Source organism: Chiloscyllium plagiosum, chromosome 5 (assembly GCF_004010195.1).
Source record: "Chiloscyllium plagiosum isolate BGI_BamShark_2017 chromosome 5, ASM401019v2, whole genome shotgun sequence".
Classification (NCBI taxonomy): Eukaryota; Metazoa; Chordata; class Chondrichthyes; order Orectolobiformes; family Hemiscylliidae; genus Chiloscyllium; species Chiloscyllium plagiosum.
This window is the reverse complement of record NC_057714.1, coordinates 69,482,759-69,508,435: the sequence shown is the minus strand read 5'-3', so window position 1 is coordinate 69,508,435 and position 25,677 is coordinate 69,482,759. Positions and strand designations below refer to the sequence as shown.

General features: G+C 38.9%; 1 protein-coding gene across 5 annotated transcripts in view; it reads left to right on the top strand.

Moving 5' to 3' along the window:
- Positions 1 to 25,677, top strand: part of cdk14 (cyclin-dependent kinase 14) — a 659,453-nt gene that overhangs the window by 202,052 nt on the left and 431,724 nt on the right. For all 5 annotated transcript variants that reach the window (XM_043690284.1, XM_043690286.1, XM_043690285.1 and 2 more), the window contains 2 exons: positions 12,262 to 12,356; positions 23,058 to 23,137. In XM_043690284.1, the coding sequence (XP_043546219.1) occupies positions 12,262 to 12,356; positions 23,058 to 23,137 (175 nt within the window). The remainder of the gene's footprint in view (positions 1 to 12,261; positions 12,357 to 23,057; positions 23,138 to 25,677) is intronic.

Below are 25,677 nucleotides of genomic sequence, written 5' to 3'. Positions count from 1 at the left end.
CCAGGTCCCAGATGCGGAACGAATGAGTTTTAACTTTTAGTATTCTTCCAGAACTCCGTTCAGCCCTTCACACCCAGATAATGACAATATGCAGAAGGTTGTGTTGTATTAAGAGCAGAATCTAAATTAGGGGACTTGTTTTTTTTTAAATGTTGCACCATTTGGTTCTCTTTCCATCAGCCACTTTCTACGCTTGAACAGGCATTCTTAACAACACTGAAATGACAGGACCCTTTCTTGTGGTTTTCAGTTAAGTAAACTGCCTGTGGAAATACATAGTTGCCATCCAAGTAAAAATTACAAAACTGGGCCTGTTGCATTTTTATTAAGGATCTATTTCAAGACTGACTCCTTTTCCTCTTGTATTTGTATGCACTTCTCATTTTCTCTATCCTTTTTATCGAAAGACATTGCTGTTTTGTTGGGGAATGATACGAAGGGAGATCATAACCCAGAGGTAGCATTGTGACCATTATTTCTAACACAGTAAGCAAACTTTATTAGTTACTCCACAGCGAGAAAGCTGAGATGTGGCTATTTAAGTTGAACCTAATATCATTTTACAGCTGACTTCTTGCATGTGCACACTTAGAACATTTTTTATTGGATATCATTTGTCAATATAAATACTGTGACTTTTAAACTCGTGCCTAGACCTGACCACTGTAAATCAATTGTCGTGCACCAATGTTGCTCTGGTTGAGGTCCACTAATTCAGTGTAGATCAGGCATTTAATCCAGATTCTTCATTGTCTAGATAACTTATTGCAAAGGCAGATAGTAACACTACAGATTCCGTTTTGTCCCTGGACAGTTCATTTCTGTTTTATTCCTGTATAATAAATTTCTTTTACATAATTTGGAAATTTGGCCAACTGAGCATGTTCAAGAACATTGACACATTCATCCAGGAATTTCTGATTTGGATTATTCAGTGCACAGCTCAGTCTGCTCGTCCAAGCACCCTATGATCTGTATGTCCCTGCTTGGTACAATTTGCCTCAACTGCTCGCACACAAAGCTTTTCACTGTACTTAGGTACATGTGATAATAAATCAATCAATCAATCAGAGCAAGCTGCTAGCAGAAGTCTCTCAGCCAGTGCTGGAGGAGTGGAAGTGGGGGGTAACCAGTGCTGGGGGGGTGGTAACCAGTGCTGGGATTATGCGCAAATCTTTGATTTGTTGACTCTTGTGTATTAAATGAAAGAGATGACAGCTAAGTTAGTGTCTTCCCTCACGGTTGAATAGTTTGTTAACATTCTGTTTTCACTTGGCTGCCTGCCAGCTTTGTCCTCTCATCAAAACAGAGCTGTCCAGTGATGGGGCCCCATGCTTTCAACTAACTATCAAGTAATAGGAGGAGAAATTGGGAAGAAAAAAATGAGTTGTTAGATTCGGTTGAATAAATTCACAAGTTATCCATAACTTGTGTAGGAAGTGTACATTGTTCATGTATGCAAGGCGAGAACTGGACATTTTGTGATGCTATAAAGGACAGTATTGTGGTCAACAAAATGAAGTATGCACGACATTTTCAGCTATAAATTGCAGGCAAATGTTTAATGATATCATACTGACTTGCTCAATAATAACATGAGTCAACTTTGTGAAGAAGTTTAATATAATGAATGGAAAATTTACACAAGTGCACAAATTTACTTTACAAGGAAGTACAAAAATAATGATCAAAACATATTATATAGTAACTGTTGAACTTCTCCTCTTTTTTGTAGAACGACTTTAGAAGATTTGCATGTGGTTCTAAATATTGAAGATTGGCCAACAGTCCCTTAATTCAATCAAAAACTAATGCAGACAAAGTGGTGAAAACTGGAGATAGAGCAGCAAGTTGAGCATTTTTTTAGGAACCAGCAAGGATAACTAAAAGGCTAATGGAGAGGTAAAGATGAAAATAAAATTGTAAGAAATATAAAAACAAATAGGAATTGAGTATACAAAAAGGAAGTAATGAATGTAAGTGTTGGGGAATGCAGATAGCAATGAATAACTGTGAATAGGAAATGGATAATAACTTAAGCCAATATTTTGGATCAATCTTTGTGATGGAGAACAGCAAAAACATGCCAAAGATAGCAGATAATCAAGATGCCTGGAATTGTTAACTGAGGAGGATAGTGTGGAGCTCTGAAAAAATAGTCATTAACAAGTCATTAATAGTCATTAACAGGGCGGCACGGTGGCACAGTGGTTAGCACTGCTGCCTCACAGCGCCAGAGACCTGGGTTCAATTCCCGCCTCAGGCGACTGACTGTGTGGAGTTTGCACGTTCTCCCCGTGTCTGCGTGGGTTTCCTCCGGGTGCTCCGGTTTCCTCCCACAGTCCAAAGATGTGCAGGTCCGGTGAATTGGCGATACTAAATTGCCCGTAGAGTTAGGTAAGGGGTAAATGTAGGGGTATGGGTGGGTTTCGCTTCGGCGGGTCGGTGTGGACTTGTTGGGCCGAAGGGCCTGTTTCCACACTGTAATCTAATCTAATCTAATCTAATCTAAGTCAGAGGGCGGTTAGGTGACAGATAAGGTTCAATGCAGAAAAGAGTTGATGCAATTTGAGAAGAAAAACATTGTACCACCTATTTCACAATCTTTCAATGTAAAGTGCAAAAAGAAAGGGATGTGGATGTATGTATGCCCAATCATTGAAGGTGGCAGAATGAGTAGACCGAGAAAGTGTCTTTGGCTTAATGGGGGCATAGAGTACAGGAGCAAGAAGGTGTTTGGTGAACTTGTACAACTCGCTTGCTAGATCTCAGCTTGAGTGTTATGTTGTGGACAGCATATTATAGGAAAGTTGGGATGTATTGGAAAGACTTCAGAACCTGTTTACAAGAATGAAAAACTTCAGTTATGAAGATTATTTAATGAACTTGACTTTTTTTTCCAGTGAGAGGATGGCTGAGAAGAGATTTCATACTGGTTTTCAAAATCCTGAGTAGGCTGGCCTGAATAGATGGGAGGTACCTGTTCTGCTTGTAAAAGAAACAAGAATGAGAGGGTGTAGATTTGAAGTGAATTGCAAATGCAGTCAGGCTGATGAGAAAAATAGTTTTCTCATAGCGAGTCATTTGGTTAGTGAATGCTCTGGCTGGAAATGTGGTGGAGGTAGGTTCATAAGAGGCATTCAAGATATCATCAGATGGTTATTTGGATAGAAATGCTTTGCAGGGATAGGAGGGAAATGCAAGAAATTGGCACTAGGTAATGGAAATGGGGCAGGCACCATAGGCAGAATGACATCTTACGTGGTAACAATTGTGATTCTAATGGAAGGAAAACATCTTGTAACAGCTTCTATTGGAAGGAACAAAATATTGACAAACTAATGGGACAAAAGGCAGGCAAATTGCCAGGACTTGATGGACTGCATCAATGGCTTTAAATGAAATGGCTGCAGTGATCAAGCTGGCATCCATTCAATGGATTCTGGGAGAGTTCCAGTAGAATGGAACATTGTTAACCTGACATCTCTGCTGAAGGAAGGAGGGAGACAGAAAATAGGAAACTGTAAGCCAGGTAGCTTAGCAGTTTTCATTAGGAAAATGCTAGCATCCCTGTTTAAGCAAGAAATAGCAAGACCTTTTCGAAAAGCTTAATGCAATCTAATGACATAACTGTAATGGCTGGAGAATAGAGCAGAGTGTAATGTATCCAAATTTGCAGTCATGTTATAACTATACAGGGGTGTTGGTCAGGTCACCTTTTGGAGTGTGATGTAGAATTTTTGGCCCGCATATTTAAAAAAGGATATACGGCCTTGGAGGCTGTCCAAAAAAGATTAACTTGGATATTAACTGTGATGATGGGGTTTACTTATCAAGAACAGCTAAACAAAATAGGCCTTTATTAGAATTTAGAAGTATTTAGAGGGACATTCCCTGATATTTTCACTCATGTGGTGTGGTCATCACTGTATGGACCAGCATTTGTTACCCTTCTCAAATAGTCTTTGAGAAGGTGGTGGTGGTGAGCTGCCTTGTATTTGGGTGCAGGTAGACCCAGAATGCCATTTGTGAGGGAGGATTTGGGGATTTTGATTTGGTAACACTGAAAGAGCAGTGATGTATATTTCCAAGTCAGGATGGTCAGTGGCTAGGAGGGGAGTTTAGTGAGTTTTGGTGACATTCCAGATTATCTGCTGCCCCTGTCTTTGTAATGGTCATGGGTTTGGAAGTTGCTGTCCAAGGAGCCTTAGTGACTTTGTGCAGGGCATACTGCTGCTTTTGAGCATTGGTGGTGGAGGGAGTGGATATTTGTGCATGTGGCACCAATCAAGCGGGCTGGATGGTGTCCAGCTGCTTCAGTGTTATTGAAGCCTAATTAAAACATGCAAGATTCTGAGGGGAGTTGTAGGTTAGATGCTGAGAAGCTATTTATGCTGGTGAGGAAATCTTGATTAATGGATGTAGTTACAGAACAAAGGGGTGCTCATTTAAAACTTGAGATGTGAAGAAATTCTGAGGGTAGTGAATGTCTAGAATTTGCTACCTGGAGAGTTGTGGAGCCTAGATCATTGCAAGTAATTAGAGGATATTAGTAGATAAGCAATATTAAGCAGTTGATGGCTACGATGAGGCATGAAAGAGAAGTTGAAGCCTACAGTAGATCAGCCATGAAGCTGTTGAATGATAGAACAGGCTTGATGGGCCAAACGTCCTACTTCTGTTACTATTTCTTACATTCCTGTGTAAAAGTAGCTCATAATGTGCCACTGGAATAATGATTCATGGTAATGAATAATGCATGAGAACCTGAACCATACTGTTCTCAAAGGAATGATCAGGTCATCGTAAAGCAAAACTTTCCATTAAGATTCACTTTCACAAAATCAAACTGTGATTCAGACAAATCGTAATGAATGGATCACTGTTGATGTATAGAAACCACTGTGTTCTGCAAGCTATATCAAGAGAATAACTACTTGCTGTCACAAGAGAAGATATTACAGAATTTTTTTTTTTAAAAGTCCATGTTGACATTAACAGTTCCATGTGCTGACAACATGGGCACAGCACTAAGGAAAATATTACTCAACCAACATGGTAGCATTGCAAAAGTATAATAGTCTGTCACTTGTAAAATCAAAACCTACAGTTTGACCGAAACGTGGGCATTTTAATTCAATGTAAATGTTAGAAGAATATAAATGTTGAATTTACTTTGCAGTTGACTCTGATCTAGCTGTTATAATGCTAGTCAGATTTGTTTAGCCTGATACCTGGTTTATCCCTTCATCCCTTCATCTTTGTGCCAGAGGCCTAGAGTGTTACAAGTTTGGTATTGGATGGCTGGTTCGCAATGTGAGGTGTCTTTAATTCTTGCAATGGCTGAGGTTACCATGAAGGATTTTGTTCGTCAACCTTTCCCTCATCTGAGACATGGTGACACTTAGGTTAAGCCACCAATAGTTGTCTCTCTAATGGGAGAGTAGCCCTATGGTATAGTAAAACTAAGGCAACTTTGTTTAAAGCATTCTGCTTGGAGCCTCTACTGTTTTCTTTCTCTATATTTATTAATTTCTAGGTCTGCTTTTCTAGGTCATCCAGGTCTGCTTTTGTAAAATATGAAATGTTGAGCTTAGTGCTGAGTAGTGTTTGGTCTTATTACTGCAGCGGATCTATTTTTACGTTCCAGCAGAATTTTCCTTTCAATAAAATCCTTGCTTCCATAAGATTTTCTTTTAAGTTTCCTTTTTATTGGTTATGTTTTATTTACCTGTTTCTCTTTATATTTTCTTTACCTTGAGTTTTTGGCCTCATTTTTAATTTTGCTTTTCAACTACATTTGCATTATTTACATTTTGCTATTCTCCTATATCTATACCAATGTACTGAGTTGCTGGAGTCTCATTTGAATTTCTCCAAGCCCAATGTGGAATTGCAGTTTTTGTTGTGTTGTCTTTTTAAAACCTTGCCACAATTTTCCTATTTTACCCTGGTAATGACTTTCTTCACCACCTTCTTCACATTTTATGTTGAACGTAGTGAATATTTTAATAACTCTTTGACGAAGTGACTTATTTATCTCTATTCCAATCCTTACCAAGTAAAAAGGACACTGTGTGACCTATGGTTTCTGATCTCCCTATTTTCAGATGTCTGGCAACTTGTAATATATCAGAGCCTCAATGAGCAACACCTCTGCCAAGTTAGACAGTACATTGCCAGTGAACTTAAAGCAGCATAAGGCAGTGAGACCATTGAGAACAAAATAGTAGAAAATAGTTCTACCATGATCTGACTGGTATGGATGTTCCTGCATGTTTAAAATGGAAAACTTGAATGCAAGGAAAGTCACTCAAATTATCATAGATTCCAGTTGCATTTTTAATAATCTGAATGTATTTAACTCTATTCAGAATAATATGTTCTAAGAATTTCTCTTTTTCAAAGGAGATCTTCTCCATTTTACATTTTGCTTTCTGGTCTTAATTCCTGAAATTAGTGTTTTGAATTTACCTTATAGCTGTAATTTTAATATTTTATACCTGCACAAAGGTTTCCCCAGATGGTTTTATTCACTTCTTTCCATATTCTGGGATTTGAATGTATGTAATATTCCTCTAGCTCATACCTATGCACTGGGCTAATAGCTACCATACACCACGGATCCGTTTTGTTGCTGGTCTTTGCCTTTACGGACACATTCATGTAGGTTGACAGTACAGTGTTTGGAATTAAATACAGAACTCCAAATGCGACTCCACAGGTGCACTGTACAGCCTCAGCATTTCTTCTCTGGTCTCTGTTGTTCTAGATATGGACTTCTGGATTCTAATTGTGCAGCATGAATGAAAGAAGTAATGAGCAGAAAAGAAAGCGATCTTAACTGTTATTGCTGAAAGCTTAGCAAAGTCTCTTGTTAATCTTAGTCTTTTTTGCTGCCGAATTATGATATTAAAATTTGATAACCAAGTACAGTGTTTAAATTTTGATTTAGCATTTCCTTTTTGACTGAAGCATCATTCAGGAAATCATGGATCATTGAATCCCTACAGTGTGGATGCAGGCCATTTGACCCATCAAGTTTGCACCGACCTTTTCAAAGAGCATCCCATCCGTGCCATTATTTTGTCAAAAGATGGATTTTTTTTTTGTTTCCATTCTATGACAGGATATAAATCAAGATCACTGGCAAGGGTAATGTTTGTTATTCACTCATTTCTGCACTTCAGAAGATATTGCAGAGCTGTTCCTATAGGCCATGTGGTATAGGTGCACCCAGTGTTCTGTTAGGAATGGACTTCTAGAATTTTAACGCAGTGACAAAATGACGTTATCATTTCAAGGCAGGTGTGTGACTTGGAGAGGAACTTGGCGGTGGTGGTGTTCCTTTGAGTCAGCTGCCCTTGTCTTTCTAGATGGTAAAGGTTGCATGTTTGGAAGATGCTGTTGCATGATTCATTGTGAGTAGCTGCAGTGCATCTTGTGGATGGTGCAGGCTACTACTGTGCCCCAGTGATAGAGCGAATGAATGTTCAGACCTTTTTAAAGGTGAATGTTGTAGTAATCATGAAGGTAACTTTTGTCCTGGATAGTGTTGAGCTAATTGAGTGTTCTTGGAGCTGCACTCTTCCATGCAAGTGGAGAGTATAGGAGTAAGGGAAGGCTTTTCAGCATATCGAACCATTTAATATGGTCATGGGTGACTGAACACTTCATTGCTTTTTGCTCATGATTATCTTGACACCATTGAGAATCCAAAATCCAACAATAATCTGAAGCAGATTCAAAGACTGAGCTTCCACAGTTAGAAAGGCAAAACACTGCTGCAAATCTGAAGGAAATGCACAGAACACTTGAGAAACTTTAGTCTGGCAGCATATGTTTGGCAATAGAGTTAACTTTAGGAGTCTGATATGACTTCACAGCTTTTTTTGTTTCTGAAGAAGTTGTACTACCCTCAGTATGTTGACACTGCTTTTGGCTTGCCAGATGCTGCCAGATCTGTTGGGTTTCTCCAGCATTCTGTTTGAGCTTCCATAGTTTTCTGATATAAATAATTCCAAAGATTCTCAATCCTCTGAGTAAGAGGAATTTTCCTCTGCTCAGTCATCGAGTCATAGAGATATATAAGCACGGAAACAGACCCGTCGGTCCAACCCGTCCATGCCGAATAGATATCCCAACCCAATCTAGTCCCAACTGCCAGCACCCAGCCCATATCCTCCCAAATCTTCCTACCTCCTGGTTATAGGCTCCCCAACTAGTGGAAGCATCTAAACCGCACCTGTGATATCAATCCCTCAAGTATTTTCTGAGTTTCAATGACAGAACCTCTCATTCCTCAAAATTTGAGAGAAAACAAGCGTAGTTCGCCCAAGTCACATGTATAGGATAGACCCATTATCCTGGGAAGAAGTCTGGTGAACCTTCATTGCACTACCTCAACATCAATAATATCCTTTCTGAGGTAATGAGACCAAAACTGCATGCGCTACTCCGGGTGCAGTCTAGTCAAGCTTCTATATAATTGATATGACTTCACTTCTCCAATAGTCTGATCCTCTTGCAATAAAGGTAACATTCAATTCATCACCTTAATGTTAGCCTTCTGTGACCTATTAATAAGGGCACCTAGGTATATTAACATGTAAACTTGTGTGGTCGAAAACTCTGCAAATATGTCCTCCTTACCAAATGAGAGAACTTTACACTTTTGCTCCCTAAATTCCATCTGTCATGTTCTTGCCCACTCACTAAGCCTGTCTAATTCCCCCTAAAGCTGCTTTTATAACTTCCTCACAACTCACTTTGTTTCTTCTGCAAATTGGAAATATTATGTTTGTTCCCTCCTATCAGATTATTGACATTGTGGACAGCTGGTGTCTAAGACCTGATCCTTGCAGAATTCACTCGTCACAGCCTGTCAGTGTGAGCAATGACCTGTTTATTCCCATTGTGTTTTCTATCTGTTAGCACATCTTTAATCTCTGCTAGTACACTACCCTTTGTAGATTAAGCCATACAGCACAAAAGCAGACCCTTCGGTCCAACTCATCTGTGCCAACCAGATATCCCAAGCTGATCTCTTCTCATTTGCCAGCATTTGGCCCATAACCATCTAAGCCCTTCCTATTCATGTAGCTATCCAGATGCCTTTTCAATGTTGTATTTTTACCAGCCTCTCTATCTTTGGATTTGTAACACAGTAAAATTGTTCAGTGATCCTCAAAATCACTCAACAACTCCTAACCAGACTGTACAATGTGCACCACATATTAGAAACCAAATTTGTAGCTTATATTTATTATTAAGACTAACTTTAGTAGAGCTAAGTTAACCAACATGGTAGTCTAATGTCTGTGCTTTAAACCCTGTTGTCTTCGATCATAATCGCCACACTGTCTACACATGCACCCTCTCACAGGCTTAGACCCCTTTTACACACTCACTCACTCACACACTTTTTTATATATATATATATATATATAAAACACACACACAGACACTCAACTCCCCCACGCCACGTGCGTGCGCGCGCACACACACACATGCACACTAACCCACCTACACACCCATTTTTGTGCGGTGAAGTTGTACTTGCAGAGTTACATTGTACTTTGCTCAAAAACTGTATGAATCCATGTAAGATTCTGTTAATTCATTTTTTAGGTTAGAATCAGTCTAAACATTATGGCACAGACAACAGCACATGGGGGCCAATTATGCAACACATAATCTGGGCTTACACCAATTGTTAAAGTTCACCTGAGACTGTAACTTTTTATAAAAGAAGTTTTGTGATTTATATATGAAAGAAGTGAAACTAACATGATCATACTAACAGACGAGAGACTTAACAAACAATCAAGGTGTTTTTCAATGTATAATTTCAATCACAACACACTGTAAACTTTTGCTGTAAATTCTATGTCTTACAATTGTGTACTCCACAACCACCTGATGAAGGAGCAGTGCTCTGATAGCTAGTGCTTCCAATTAAACTTTTGGACTATAACCTGGTATTGTGATTTTTAACTTTGTACACCCCAGTCCAACACCGGCGTCTCCAAATCGTTTCTCCTAGTTAGACATTGTTAAGGAATAATTTTTTAAAAAATTGTAAATTTGTCAATTCAGTGGTTCCATGACGGGAGCCTGGTCCTTCAGAAATCCTCAGTTTATGGTGACTTCAGAATTTAAACAATACATGCGGTTTATTTGCTTGTGAATAATTCCAATTCATGAGAATAGTTTCCAGCATGCTCAGAGGAATAATCACAAAATCCTTCTAAACTGGGATTTTTTTCTCAACTTTCAATAATTTGATAACTCCAGGATAACTATAGAGCAACTAGAACTCTGCCCAGCAGCTTTCATTGCCACATTGCCTTCTGCCTAACGAAAAAAAAAAATCAAAGTATAGCTTTTCTTTTGGTTTCAACGTTCTTTGACTGGTCAGCATTGGCCTCCCTTCTAACGTCAAAGCATCTGCTCATCCTTGAGCATAACACATCTTGGATGCAGAAATGTCTAGAGTATTCTGAGAACAACAATCAACCTCCAATTAACCTTCCAGGCTGGTTCCGGGAAACCATTATCAGTTTTTGTCCTTCATGCCTTTCTTTAAAGCAAGCTGCTGCTCAAAGACCAAAACTCTTGCCTTAGCTCTTTGTTCCAAACCAAAAACGAAGAAAAACAGTGGTGTCAACACTAATCTATTATTAAAGCGGTCTTACTGGTTCACTTTAATCCCAATGTAACAGGACATTGTGAAAGGGATATCATATATGACCAACATGCTGGAGTTCTTTTTGGAAGTAACAAGCAACGTGGAAAAAAGGAATTTGTCAATGTCATGTACTTAAATTTCTAGAAGACGCTTAACACTGTCATACATCAAAGGTTGCTGCAAAATATTAAAACTCATTTTGTGGAGGTAACATATTAAGATGGATAAAGGATTTCTTGCCTGTCTGGAAATAGACAGACGGACATTGGTCATTTTCAACTGGAGAAGCTGTGACTAGTGGCCTGTCACAAGATTTAGTGCTGGGGCCTCAACTATTTATAATTTGTATGAATGACTTGACTGAAAGGTTTAAATGTATGGTTGCTACGTTTCTTGATAATTCAAGGATAGATAGAACTCTAAGCTGTCAAGAAAGCATAATTGTGCTATATTCCTATAGATGTTTTAAAGGAACAGGCAAAAATATGGCCAATCGAATATAATGTTGGAAACTGAACTAGTCCTTATTGTCAATAAGAATCAAAAAACAGCATGTGGTTTAAATGAGAAACATTGCAGAATTGTGGTACAGAGGGATCCAGGTATGCTGGTACTTGAATCACAATATTAGTATGCCATGTAAAATAACAGGTTAGGATGTCAAATATGATGATCATTAGGAGACTGGACTATTGAAATAAGGATGCTTAGCTACAGTTATAGAGTATTGGTGTGATGATATCAGAAGTACTATGTATAGTTTTGATCTCCATATTTCAGAAGGGAAATACCTTCATTGGAAGGGATTTTGAGAGGTTCACCTGAGTGATTACCGATATGGCGAGATGCATTTGAGGGAAGGTTAGGTAGCTTGATCCTGAATTCATTCATATTCAGTAGAATATGAGGCACAATCCTATTGAAACATATCAGAATCTGAGGGGACTTGACAGAGTGGATGTTGAAAGGATATTTCACCTTGTGGGTGAGAGAACTATGGAATACAATTTAAAAATAAGAGTGGTGAGTGGAAACCATAAATTGGCATCAGTTTGCATCATATTGACACAGCTAGTAAAGGGCTACCGGGGTGGATGAGGTTATAGGGTATGAGGCTATTGGGTGTGGCTCAGGGTATTGATTGGAATGTATGAGCATGCATTAGGTGGAGAGCTGAGACTTTGAGAGAGGTGAGGGCAATATGACACTATTTGAGAAATCAAATGGAGCCAAATCCCAGAGACTGGAGGAGGATGTTCATCTGTCCTCCGTCCATACTGAGGATCTGACAACAGCCGCCACCCTGCACCTTTCCAGTATTTTCTGCTTCCACTTCATAAACACCTGGTGTCCATTTTATAAAAGTTGGAATTATCATAGTTATGCGATGCAACAATGTTATTCTTGCCAATTTTATACAGTTGAGATTCATTCCTTTATCTCGGTTAATGATGTCACCATGAAGTATACATTATGTTGGTACATTTTGAAATAATTCTGAAGTATAAAAGTGTTAACTTCTGAAAGTTGAACTGTTGCTTCAAATCTATTCCTTTTCTTTCCCCTTTTAGCCAACGAGCCCTAAATTTGGAAAAGCTGACTCGTATGAAAAATTAGAAAAACTAGGCGAAGGGTCCTATGCCACAGTGTATAAAGGAAAAAGCAAGTAAGTGTTTTGATTTTGTATGATCGTTTGGTTGAATTGTATTCTAGGTGTCAACTGTCAGTTGACAACACTTTGACTTTGACTCAAGCTGTTACATGTACACATCTCCATCTGGGGCCAGGCTGACATTTTGTGCAATACTGAGAATGTGTTACACTGTTGAAAACTATTATCTTTTCAGCAAGGGGTTAAACCAAGGTCTTAAGAAGCCCTTGGGCTGGATGTAAAAAGCCAGGGCGCACTCTTTTGAAAATCAGAAAATCAATCACTAGTGGTCTGGCTAATAGTTATCTCTGAAATAACATAAGTAAGCTTGCTTGGTTTGGATTTACTGTTGGCTGTAGGATGTTCTTGTGATCAAAATGACTACCGTCTTTCCTCGATGATAGCAATGACTGTACCTCAAAAGTTTCACATTTGACAGCATTTGGGATATCTGATCTCTAAGCATTATATTAACCTTGCTCTGCCAATTGTGTGCACTCCTCATGTTTCTTGCAACCATGATATCATCTTATCCTGCCCTTTTTTTTTTATCTGAAAAATTGTTTAAATTTAACTCTTCTTGTCATGTTGGTAAAGACTAGAATTTATAGATTTAATGTAACATGATATAAAATTAATGTTTGTTATTTTGATGTTTGTTGTAATGTATGATAATATCCTCGGCTGCTTCGTGATTAGCACTGCTCCCTCTCAGCACTGGATTTGATTCCGGCCTTTGGTGATTGTCCAGAGTGGAGTTTGCATATTCTCCCCATGACTGTTGGTTTCCTACAGTCCCACGGATGTGCAGGCTAGGTGAATTAACCAAAGAAATGCAGGGGAAGGGTAAGGGGACATTCTGGGTGGAATGTTCTTCAGAGTGTCAGAGTAGACTTGATGGGCTGAATTGCTTGCTTCCACTCTGTAGTCATGATTTGGAGATGCAGGTGTTGGACTGGGGTGTATAAAATTAGAATATCTACAGAGTGGACAAAGTTAAAAAATCACAAAACACCAGGTTATAGTCCAACAGGTTTAATTGGAAGCACACTAGCTTTCAGAGCGTTACTCCTTCATCAGGTGATATCACCTGATGAAGGAGCAACGCTCTGAAAGCTAGTGTGCTTCCAATTAAACCTGTTGGACTATAACCCGGTGTTGTGTGATTTTTTTAACTTTGTCCACTCTGTAGATATTCTAATTAAAATTTCAAATCCTGGAATAAACCTGCATCTAAAGGAATATTGTTTATGAAATTATGCATTTAAAAACATTAAGTATATAAATTGGTTAGGTTGCAAAATAAATTAAGACACTGAAGGACTTCAGCATATGCAAACATTGCTCAGTATACAAAACAGGGCCATCTACATTTGTAAAGAAAGTGCTTTTTGATCAAAGTTATGTGTAGTGGTAAATCCTGGTTCAGCTATAGCAACTTGCCTCAGGATCTGAATGCTCAACACCACTCTAGAAATGTGTTCAGAATTTGCTTAAATACTCAGATTGATGGAGTTCTTTGCTGTTTGAAATGTTGCTTTTTGGATGAGATGCTAAAGTGAGAACTACTTTGTTTGCTGGGTGTAACAAAAAAAAATTCTTTTAATATTCTTAAGGGGAGTTGGAGAATTATCTCCTCCGTTTTGGGCACCATTTATCCCTGAAACAGATTATTTGGCTATCATCTGTGTTTGTGGACCTTTATGTGCAAATTGACTGATATGTTGTGTACAAGAACAGTTACATTTAAAGGATACTTTGGCTGTATACTGCTTTGCTTTGAGATATCATGAGGTTGTGGAAGGCAGTGCTACAAAGACACGTGTGTTTCATTTCCTCTTCACAGATGATGTTGAGTTGGTTGTCTGTTGCCAGCAATTTCTATTCTGATCTTAAAATTCAACTTACGCCCCTGAGTCAAGAAAGATGTTTGAACTTTTTGTTTGGTATTATTTTAGTTTAGCAATTTTTACAGTTGCACCAAATATTTAGACTTCAGTTGCAATATATTTTATTTGTTTTACATTAATTATATATCAACATCTAAGATGAGTGGGGAAAAGGAGGTCAACTTTATCCACATTAATTGAACAAGCTTATTGTAGCATGTCATTTCAATTGTGCATTATATCTGGTTGGTTTCTAATAACCTCTGAGCATCTGGATAGAAAGAAAATAAACACCTAGGATATCATACAAGCGGTGCTGAGGTTTCAAAACTGTTTCATTCTCAAGTACATTTGCAAGTCGATTTGAACGCAAGTTGGAATTCAAGCCAATGTAAAATAGCCATTCATAAATACATTTAAATGTTTGTATGTCATCAGATCTTTAAAATTACAGCCCTGTTTGAGATTGTGTTCATAAATGCAAGCATTCATAAATTGGACATTTGTAACTCTGGAACCCCTGTTTTCAACTCTTTTTCCATTGAAATAAGAATGACATTTAAGTTGGAATGAAAATGAATGGCTAGCTAATTAGGAGATTTTAATTCCCCTTTTCTAGAACTTCACAATACAGAAAAAGGATTTGTCCTGTACTGTCTTGGTTGATATTTTTTCAAACAAAGTGAAGAAATTCCAGGTTTACAAGTTACAATTAGAGAACATCCAGCTAATTATGATCACGAGAGCTGGAAGAGACTGGAAGATGTTAAGTTTGAAAATGTACAATTGTTCAAGACCTAATTTTAGTGATGTTGAAATAAAGTCAGTGCAAATGGATAGAAACAAAACTCCAGGATGAAGCAGTAAGGAGGGCATTCAGAGAAAGGAGGGCAGGCTACAAATGTAGTTATTCCTTTTTTGAGGGCGAGAAGAGAGAAATGAAAACTCCTCTTCCCTGGATAATAAATATAGCTCAAAATAAAGCAGGAAGAAGAGGCTTATGTTCGAGGCAAAGAGCAAGATTCTGTTAATAACTTATAAGAATGTGCAAACTACAGCAGAGTTTGAAGAAGTTAATGTGGAAAATGGGGAAGTTCCGGGAAAAATTAACAGGCAATATTACACTGGATTTTTTAATAATCATATGAAGTTCATGTAGTTAGTTGGGGGAAAGGTTGCATCTGTTAAAGGTACATGGGGAAATAATCACATAGTCAAAATATTAAATAAGTACTTTACATCTGCCTTTAGAAAGGAAACAGATCATTTGAGAGTTAGAATTAGAGAATTTATGGACACAAAAACATCAGATGGAGCTATCATTGCAGGTCTAGAGGGAGCACATCCTAGTTTGCTCATTGAAGAAATGGTACAAATCGCAGAGGAATTAATCTTTTTTTTACTGTTTGGGCACAGGAGTAGTGCCGGAGAACTGAAAGATTGGCAGTGTTAGAGTATGTAAGAAGCAGGGGTGGGATAAACCAAGTTATTACAGACAAATCAGTCGAACGTGTGAGATAGGAAAGCTAGAAAAGCTGTTGGTGTCATTATTGAGGATAAACTGAGCTTTCGTTTGACAAGACATATGTTAATCTAAGGTAGGCAGCATGCATTTGTTAAAGGCATGTGACATCTGGCTGCCTCGTTTTGAATGCTGAGGTAATAGAAGGATAATCAAGGAAAGGAGTCAGTGTTGTAGTTGGACATTTAAAAGCTTTATAGAGAAAGTTGTATAGTGTGTACTTATTAAGTAGGTGGTAGCACATAAAGTTGAGGGAAAAATAACAATGAATACAATATTGGTTCAGTGACAGGAAGCAAATATGATATTTTTCAGATTGGGACATAGTTTTCTCCCAAAGATGATCCAAGTCCATATCCCCCTCCAATCTTTATGTATGACATGGACACGAATGCAGCAGGTTTGTAAAGTTAATGGATTTTATGAAAGGTGGCAGCGCCATAGGTCACGATGACGAGTGTTTTGGTTTTGTGTTTAATATAGACAGGATAGTGAAGTGGAAAGAAAAGTAGCAGATGAATCCAATGGTAAGTGTAAGGTGCTGAACTTTGGAAGGCTGAACATGGAAAGATAGATTTTAAGTATCTGCCCAAAAAAATGACACAAAATGAGATTAGGCTGGAACCAGCACTGATCTAGCAGGCTGTGTGACTGTGTCTGTATGTGATCCATTTTCTGTAATCCAATGATTCAAATATAAATCAGTGGTAGTTAAGCTTCACCTGGAATACTGGACAGGGTTCAGAGTACCATACTTCAGAAAAGATGGGAGCACCATCGGTTACTGTAGACAATTCAGGATGGGCAGTAAGTGCTAGCCTTTTGGATCACTTCTGGGGAAGGAATTTAAAAACAAAAGGCACCTGAATTTTATAGAAATGAATAGCTTCAGGTTTGTGGAAATACTGGGAATGTTCTCCTTGGAGCAAACAAGAGATGGGACAGTCGAGCTTCAGGGAGTAGGGAGAAAATTCCTTTGGAAGTTAGGTCAGTCAGTAAAGATCATGAATTCAAAATGGTGGGTGTAAGACTATGAGGCAGATGAGCTCATTCTTTTCCTTGAATGTTCTGGATCTGGAACACTGTAATTTGGAAAGTTACTGTCGATCTATCCTATAAGTTGTTTTAAAAGAACAGGTATGGAAGGTGAGGAATTGTAGAAATATGAATGGAAAAGAAAAAGCAAAAATTTTTGACTGACTGGCATATCAGAACCAACAAGACAAATAGCTAACTTCTGTGCTGGAAATTTGAGATTACTGAAGCAATCTAGTGTTTCTGATCCATTCTGAGATAATTGATAGTTCTTGCCTTAATCTTAAACTAGCATCAAGTGTAAATTTTTTCTATGCTACATCATTGTCATGGTTTATACTCCCTGTATGTAAAACTGTTGCTAAGACCTTGAAAGTGAAGTAATCTTGAATAATAGCAACAACCACTAAGCCACTGTAGCAGCATGAATAAAAGTATAAATTCTTTGATTTTTTTTTTCTGGCATTAAATGACGAAATCCCTCAAGTAGAGGCTGTAATTAAGGGGCCAACCAAGTGTCACAATTGTTACAGTTAATGATAGGGACACATTGAAAATTTGGGCTGGGAGAAACGATTTATGCCCTACTGATATTTTCTTATAAATGTATGTGTAGCAAATTGTGAAGATGTTTTTTTTTTCTCCCCTCTGTGGTGTTAATATACATTAGAATTCTATTTATGACAGTAAAGATAAACAAAAGAACGTCTCCCACCGATATACAGCAGATAATGTTTTAATTCGCGAATGGGATCTAGGTATCGCTGGCTGGAGCAGCATTTATTGCCTGTGCCTATTGCCCTTAAGGTGGTGACGATGAACTGCCTTCTCAAACAGCTGCTATCCATGTGCTGTAGCTAGTCTCGGTGCTTTTAGGAAGGGAATTCCTGGATTTTGACCAGAGTGAAGGAACAGTGATATGTTCCAAGTCAGGATGTGAGTGGCTTGGAGGGGAAACGTGTGGGGAGTGATTTTTCTATGTGACTGCTACCCTTGTCCTTCAAGACAGAAGTAGTCATGGGTTTAGAAGGTGCTGTCAAAAGGATCTTTGGTCAATTTCTGCAGAGCATCTTCTGGATAGTAAACACTGCCGCTACTGAGCATTAGTGTTGAAGGGAGTAGATATTTGTGGATGTGATGCCAGTCACGTGAGCTGTTTTGTCCTGGATGGTGTAAACTTCCTTTGTTGTTAGAGCTGCACTCATCCAGGCCACTGGAGAGTATTCCATTGCACTCCTGACTTGTGCCTTGTAGATGGTGGACAGGCTTTTAGGAGTTGGGGGGTTTACTCACTGCAGTATTCCTTGCTTCTGACCTCTTGTAGCCACTCTGTTTAGGTGACTAGTCCAGTTGAGTTTCTGATCAATGGCAACCCCCAGGACATTGATAGTGGGGGATTCAGTGATGGTAACACCACTGAATGTCAAGGAGCGATGGTTAGATTGTCTCTTGTTGGAGATGGTCATTGCCTGGCATTTGAGTGGCATAAATGTTGTTTGTCACTTGTCAGCCCAACCCTGGGTATTCTCCAGGTATTGTTGCATTTGAACATGGACTGTTTCAGTTTCTGAGGAGTCGTGAATGGCGCTGAACACTGCATGAACATCCTCACTTCAGTCCTTTATGATGGAGAGGAGGTCATTGATGGTGAAGCTGAAGATGGTGGGTATAAGATACTACCCTGAGGATGACTGATCTGGAACAATTACAACAATCTTCCCATGTGTCAGGTATGACTCTAACTAGTGGAGACTTTGTACACAGATACCCATTGATAGGGCTCCTTGATTCCACACTGGGTCGAATGCATCCTTGACGTCAAGGGCTGTCAGTCTCACCTCTGGAATTGAGCATCTTTGTCCATATTTGAACCAAGGCTGTAATGAGATCAGGAGCTGAGTGGCCTTGCTGGAACCCAAACTGGGCATTACTAAGCAGGTGCTGCTTGATAGCATTGTTGATGATACCTTCCATCACTTTACTGATGATCAAGAGTAGACTGATGGGGTCGTAATTGTCTGGTTGAATTTGTCCTTTTTATGTACAGGACATACCTGGGCAATATTCCACATTTGTCGGGTGGATGACCGTTTCATAACTGTACTGGAATAGCTTGGCTAGGCGAGTAGCAAGTTGTGCAGCACAAGTCTTCAGTACTATTGCCGGGATGTTCTCAGGGCCTATAGCTTTGTGCAATATCCAATGTTTCAACTGTTTCTTGATATCACATCGAGTGAATCCAATTAGCTGAAGACTGATATCTGTACTACTGGGGACCACTGGAGGAGTCCGAGATGGATCATTCACTTGGCATTTCTCACTGATCATAACTAATATAATTGAAAATGCAAGAATATGGTGTTCATGAGAGTAAAACACTTTGGGTTGGGATGTTCTTCATAATTTCCAGAACATTTATTTATAATTTACAAACAATGTTTTAACTCTGCCAGGCACGACGCCAGTTTAAACCAAATGATAAATAATATCCTCAAACTAATCCACTGAGGCCCAAATCGTGTCCGTACAAATAAAACATTTATTTGTATCAAATTCTGTTTCCAATCTTTAGAACATAGAAGAATACAGCGCAGTACAGGCCCTTTGGCCCTCTGTTGCGCCGATCCAAGCCCACCTAACCTACACTAGCCCTACACAGCTGCTGTGGCTAAAGCTGACCATCCAAGAGAGAGAGCAAGAGAGAAACAGAGAGACAGGGACAGAGTGTGGGCATGTGTGCGCTTGATAGAGTGCATGCACGAGTGTGATGGAGTATATTTTCATATTATAGAGTCATAGAGTCATAGAGATGTACAGCATGGAAACAGACCCTTCTGTCCAACCCGTCCATGCCGACCAGATATGCTAACCCAATCTAGTCCCACCTGCCAGCACCTGGTCCATATCCCTTCAAACTCTTCCTATTCATATACCCATCCAAATGCCTCTTAAATGTTGCAGTTGTACCAGCCTCCACCACGTCCTCTGGCAGCTCATTCCATACCCCTACCACCCTCTGCATGGAAAAGTTGCCCCTTAGGTCCCTTTTATATCTTTCCCCTCTCACCCTAAACCTATGCCCTCTAGTTCTGGACTCCCCAACCCCAGGGAAAAGACTTTTTGTCTATTTATCCTATCCATGCCCCTCATAATTTTGTAAACCTCTATAAGGTCACCCCTCAGCTTCCGACGCTCCAGGGAAAACAGCCCCAGCCTATTCCAAACTCTCACTATAGTTCAAATCCTCCAACCCTGGCAACATCCTTGTAAATCTTTTCTGAACCCTTTAAAGTTTCACAACATCTTTCCGATAGGAAGGAGACCAGAATTGTACACAATAATGAATTAAAGCCTGCAACCCCATTCTAAGTGATTAAAGACTTAACAGCAATCTAGGTTTGTTTAATACATTGCAGCAGTTGTATGACACAGTGATCTTTTACTATAAATTCTGTGTCCTATGATCCTGCCCCACTAGCTACCTGATGAAGGAGTAGTGCTCTGAAAGCTTTTATTTCCAAATAAACAATTGGACCATATCCTGGTGTTGTGATTTTTAACTTTGTTCACCCCAGTTCAACACTGGCACCTCCACATCATGGTTCCCACACTAACACCTCCATCACTTACCGTACCTTATTTCCAAAGAGTAGTCAAGTTCTGCTCCTTCTCTCATTTCTTACATATTTTCTGTTTTGGTTTTACATTTTGAACATTGACTTGCAGTATTTTGTTTTGGTTCTGATTTGCTGTCACTAATTTTTGTGTTCTTTATGGCTAAGTTTGATAACTCAGTCAACTCATGATTGAACTTGGGAGCCTTATGGTTCAGTTTCATACTTGGCTTTTCTAAGATGTTATAGAATTGTGGGGCTATATTTTCATTTACATTGTGGCTTCAGTCATGGCTGATACGGTGTCATTGTTTGGAATCAATAACTTTGTCCGTATAAATACCTGGTTCAACTGCAGCACAGGTTTTTTCTGAAAACATCTGGACTTTGAGCTTCTTATAAGCCCATTTCTTTTTTCCTCATCATCTTAAAACAAAATCTGCCGTGCCAGCAATCAATGGTAGACACGCGAGCAGTACAGTGAAGTTAGAGCTATAAAAAATAAATTGCTACCTACCCTCCCATTTTTGTTGCTGTGTCTGATATCTTCATTTTTTTCACAGTCTGGAAAATTGTAGGTTGGTGTATGCTTAAACAAAGAATCATGGCACTGAATGTCAGTGATGTGTTTCTGTTTTTTCTGTGCTATTCTCAAAGCTGTTTGCTCGTCTATAATTTAGAATCTGAACTTCTCAGTGGGGGATGCTGAAATCCGCGATAACTGGAGAATTCTAAAATTCTTCCTGCTGATAAATATTGTAATGGATTCAGATATCTGACTCTGTGAGCTGCAGTCACTATTTTACATCTGCATAAACAGTATCAATTCCTCTCCAGGATACAGCCTTCTGTCAGCTGATTCATGCTTCCAGCAAAAGTAGCTTTAAAAATGAGATGTTGGTTCGGGTGTATCTGATGAGCTGGGTGCCAGCTTCCTTTAACCAATAATGATGACAGTGAATGAAATAGAAGATGGACTTTATTCTTTCACTGTCAATCATTTTTACCTTGTGTTCATTATGTGATCGCATTGGTAAGCAGTTCAATTTAAAATCTTGTTTGCGGTCTCGTTTACTGCTCTGCAGTCTATAAAACATTACATACAAAAGAGCCTAATCTTGGTGTAAGCCCAATCCAAAAGGACAATTAATGTACTTTTCAGGCAACTTTTGCTTTAATTGTTTCCTTTTTCCTTTGATACTCCACTGGATAACTTTGCTCATGTTCAGCAGCAAGCTCACTCTTTGGTGTAGTTCATTCCTGAGAGCTTGCTCAAATTTTCTTTCACGCAATGTATGTGCTGTTGTCTTGGCCATCATTTAGTCAGCCTTGAAGGTGGTGATGAGCTGCTGCCTTGAGCTGCTACAATCCATTTGATGTCGACCCACAATGCCCTTAGGGAGGAAATTCCAAGATTCTGACCCAGTGACGGTGAAGGGCAATGTATTTCCAAGTCAGGGTGGTGGGTAGCTTTCAGGGGTTCTTGAACATGGTGTTCCCATGTGTCTACTGTACTTCTCCTCGAGGGAAGTGGTCATGGGTTTGGAAGGGGCTATCTAAAGATCTTTCAATTTCTGCAGTGCATCTTGTAAATAATACACACTACTGCTACTGAGAGTCTGTGATAGAGAGAGTAAATGTTTATGGATTTGGTTTCAGGCCAATGATAACCCCCAGGATGATGTCAGTGAGGGATTAGTTAATTACACGATTTGAATGTGAAGCAGTGATTGTTGGATATGGTCATTGGTATGAATGTTACTTGTCACTTTTTCAGGCCAAACCTGGATATTATCCAGGTCTGCTTAAGTATCTGAGCACTTGTGAATGGTACTGAACATTATACAACCATGAGACATTGCCGTTTCTGGCATATTTTTTGATGCGATCCCACTACAAACTGAACTGGGGTTGAGGCATTAAGAAGATGTCTTGAGCCAGTATTTCTCCAGTAGAAGGTCTCAGCGCAAGAGTTTTTAAAAAAAATATCACGAGTCTAACAAAAGCTCACCATCACGTCACTGTTGTTCCAAAGTGTTTTGAGAAGCACTCGGGTTAATGGAAGATATTTTGATACTGAAGCTGAGTAACAACTTTTAAGAACTTGTCTGAGTATAATTCATGTACTTTGAGAAAACCACAAATAGTGTGTGGAGTGGCTGTGCACAATCCGATACTTCATCACTTTAACTTTCAAGTGCAAATGGTCTGCCCTGACAAAAAGTGTGGTCAGTTGATAATTTCACTAACCGGACTGTTTTCATGGTGGAAATTGTGAATGTCATGCCCTCTGAAGTCGAACTGGAGATTGCTTAGTCCTGCTGTTAGAACATAAGGAATAAGCCTTGTGTTGTGTTTTAGGGATCTGCACTACAGATAGAAGAGTTACTTATTTGTTGATGTCAGATTGAAATCCTCTATTATGATTGAAACTGGTTTCTACCAAATTTGACCTTTGTATAAACAGCTGTATGTATATTTATATTTTAACATTTTAATTAAACTAATGTTTGAGAAGAAAATAAAAATAACAGTACTTCAAGAAAGCAGAGCTATTTGAAAATTTTGTAAGAAAACGGTTTAGCAAGAAGTATCCTCTCACTAAAGGAATTTGTGTTTTGGTCGACTAACTGATACTAATATTTTCTTATCTCAGAGTGCACGGGAAGTTGGTAGCTTTAAAGGTCATCAGGCTACAAGAAGAGGAAGGAACCCCATTCACAGCAATCCGAGAAGGTAACATTTTACTGTAATATACAATACACCTATTTTTCTGGCTATAAAAGACCATAAAATGCCACACTTGATGTTATGTGCTATTGTGCAGTTTTTGTCTATGTTCCTTTGTGACCTTGCCTTTTTCTATCAGTGGACCTGCCTACAGCTTTAAGCCTCAGAGGTTTTGACCAACTCTAATTCTGGCCTCTTAGACTTCCTTGATTTTAATCACACCATCACTGGCAGTCATGCTGTTAGCTGGCTTCGCCCTAAAAATTGGAATTACATTCCCAAACCATATTGTCTTTTATCTCACTCATTTGAAGATACCCTTTAAAATTTACCTCTTTCATAACATCTTTATGCATCTTTCCAAGTGTCTCCTCTTGATACCAAGCTATAAAAGATGCAAAAAGGTTTTTTATTAATTTGTGCTTGATCTGCCTTGAAGCATTCAACTGTTAAATGTCCTGTGTATGTAAGTTGTTCAAAGGTAATCATAACACTGAAATTTTGCCTTGTACGGTTCGGTCCTGAATTATTTCATTTAATGACTGACTCAACCCATGGTTTGGGTAGATAGGGATGCAATGTTTTAAAATGATCAATGAAGTTTTGTTGCAAGTAATGCCATAGGAATGAAAAGGAGGATTGGGGAGTGTGGTGTCGTGGCATAACGTCTTTTGAAACACTATTCAACGTATTGAGCATGGATAAATGATTCCCAAATTGCACCATTTCAACAGTGTTCTATCTTAATACATTTCTCCTATTATTAATTATTCATAATGATTCATTACTTGTGTTTATTACAAATAGCAATGGTAACTAAAGAGAAATAAAGTTCAGCACAAGTTGTAGTTTAATTCCATTTAGAATTTACATTTTGTTAAATTAATATTTTGCTTTGTGACCTTCCTGTTAATATAGGCACTCAGAATGTAAGTTCTATCACCTGATTTTCATACCTGAGACCTCTCATGGACTAAAATCTTTTTTAAAAGAAGATAAACTTTGAGGTAAAATGGATGCCAGGGTTGCTTGCCTATGATTGAGGCAAGTCCAGGAAGTCATCTAGAGTACTGTAAACCATCTGAAGTGAAATGTCCCCTTTTTCTAAAATTTTGAAACCAGACAACTAAGTCGGCATCAAAAAATTGCATCTGCTGTTTTAATTTGGTTTTCACATTTCATGAATTGATTATGCAAGTCTGAGTGTGAATATGTTGCTTGGAAGGGCAATAGTGCAAGACTCTGGAATCCACAAATGAACTCTTTCAACAGCTACTCTTGTCCGTTAGAGAAGTGAAATGAAATTATTTTGCAACAAAAGGAGCAGGATCTTACACTCATTCTCTATTTCTCTGCACATCTTGGAAGACTGCACCTGTTGTGAAAGGAAATTAAGGAATCAACCAGTCACTGTGCTGTATGAGCAGGCAACTTGAAGTTGAGTTGGAAGATCTCACACCATTGTTCATGTTTTTGTTGGGTGAATTGTCATTTTAAATCTGCACTGTTGCCTACCAGGTGGTATGGTCATGCCAGCTCAGGCTGCAGTGAGCTGTTGCTTATGGTGATATTTGCTGGTGAAGTGTTGGAAACTACATGGCTCACTTGGACAAATAGGGTGGAGAGCAACAACTTCTGGTTTAGCTAGAAAAGTCTTTCGTAGGTAACAAGTTATAGTTTAATTCATGTTGGCAGTTAGTTATAGGTGTTATAACCAGGTGAAGAGTGGTCATAGTTAATTTTTTAAAAAATTTTCTTCATATTTTAACCCACTTGATTGTAAAGCAGGTTCCGGTGATTAAAATGGACATGAATAAAAAAAAACCCAAAAGAAATCAAAAATCAGCAAGGAGGCCTTTGTGTGGAGCTGCAGAAAATGGGGGAGACACTAAAGGAGTATTTTGCATCAGTATTTACTGTGGAAAAGGATATGGAAGATATAGACTGTGGGGAAAAAGATAGTGACATCTTGCAAAATGTCCATATTACAGAGGAGGAAATACTGGATGTCTTGAAACGGCTAAAGGTGGATAAATCCCCAGGACCTGATCAGGAGTACCTGAGAACTCTGTGAGAAACTAGAGAAGTGATTGCTGGGCCTCTTGCTGAGATATTTGTATCATAGTCACAGGTGAGGTGCCGGAAGACTGGAGGTTGGCAAACATGGTGCCACTGTTTAAGAAGAGCGGTAAAGCCAAGCCAGGGAGCTATAGACCGGTGAGCTGGACCTTAGTGATGGGCAAGTTGTTGGAGGGAATCCTGAGGGCCAGGATGTACATGTATTTGTAAAGGCAAGGACTGATTAGGGATAGTCAAAATGGCTTTGTGTGTGGGAAAACATGTCTCTCAAACTTGATTGAGTTTTCTGAAGAAGTAACAAAGAAGATTGATGAGGGCAGAGCGGTAGATGTGATCTATATGGACTTCAGTAAGGCATTCGACAAGGTTCCCCATGGGAGATTGATTAGCAAGGTTAGATCTCATGGAATACAGGGAGAACTAGCCATTTGGATACAGAACTGGCTCAAAGGTAGAAGACAGAGGGT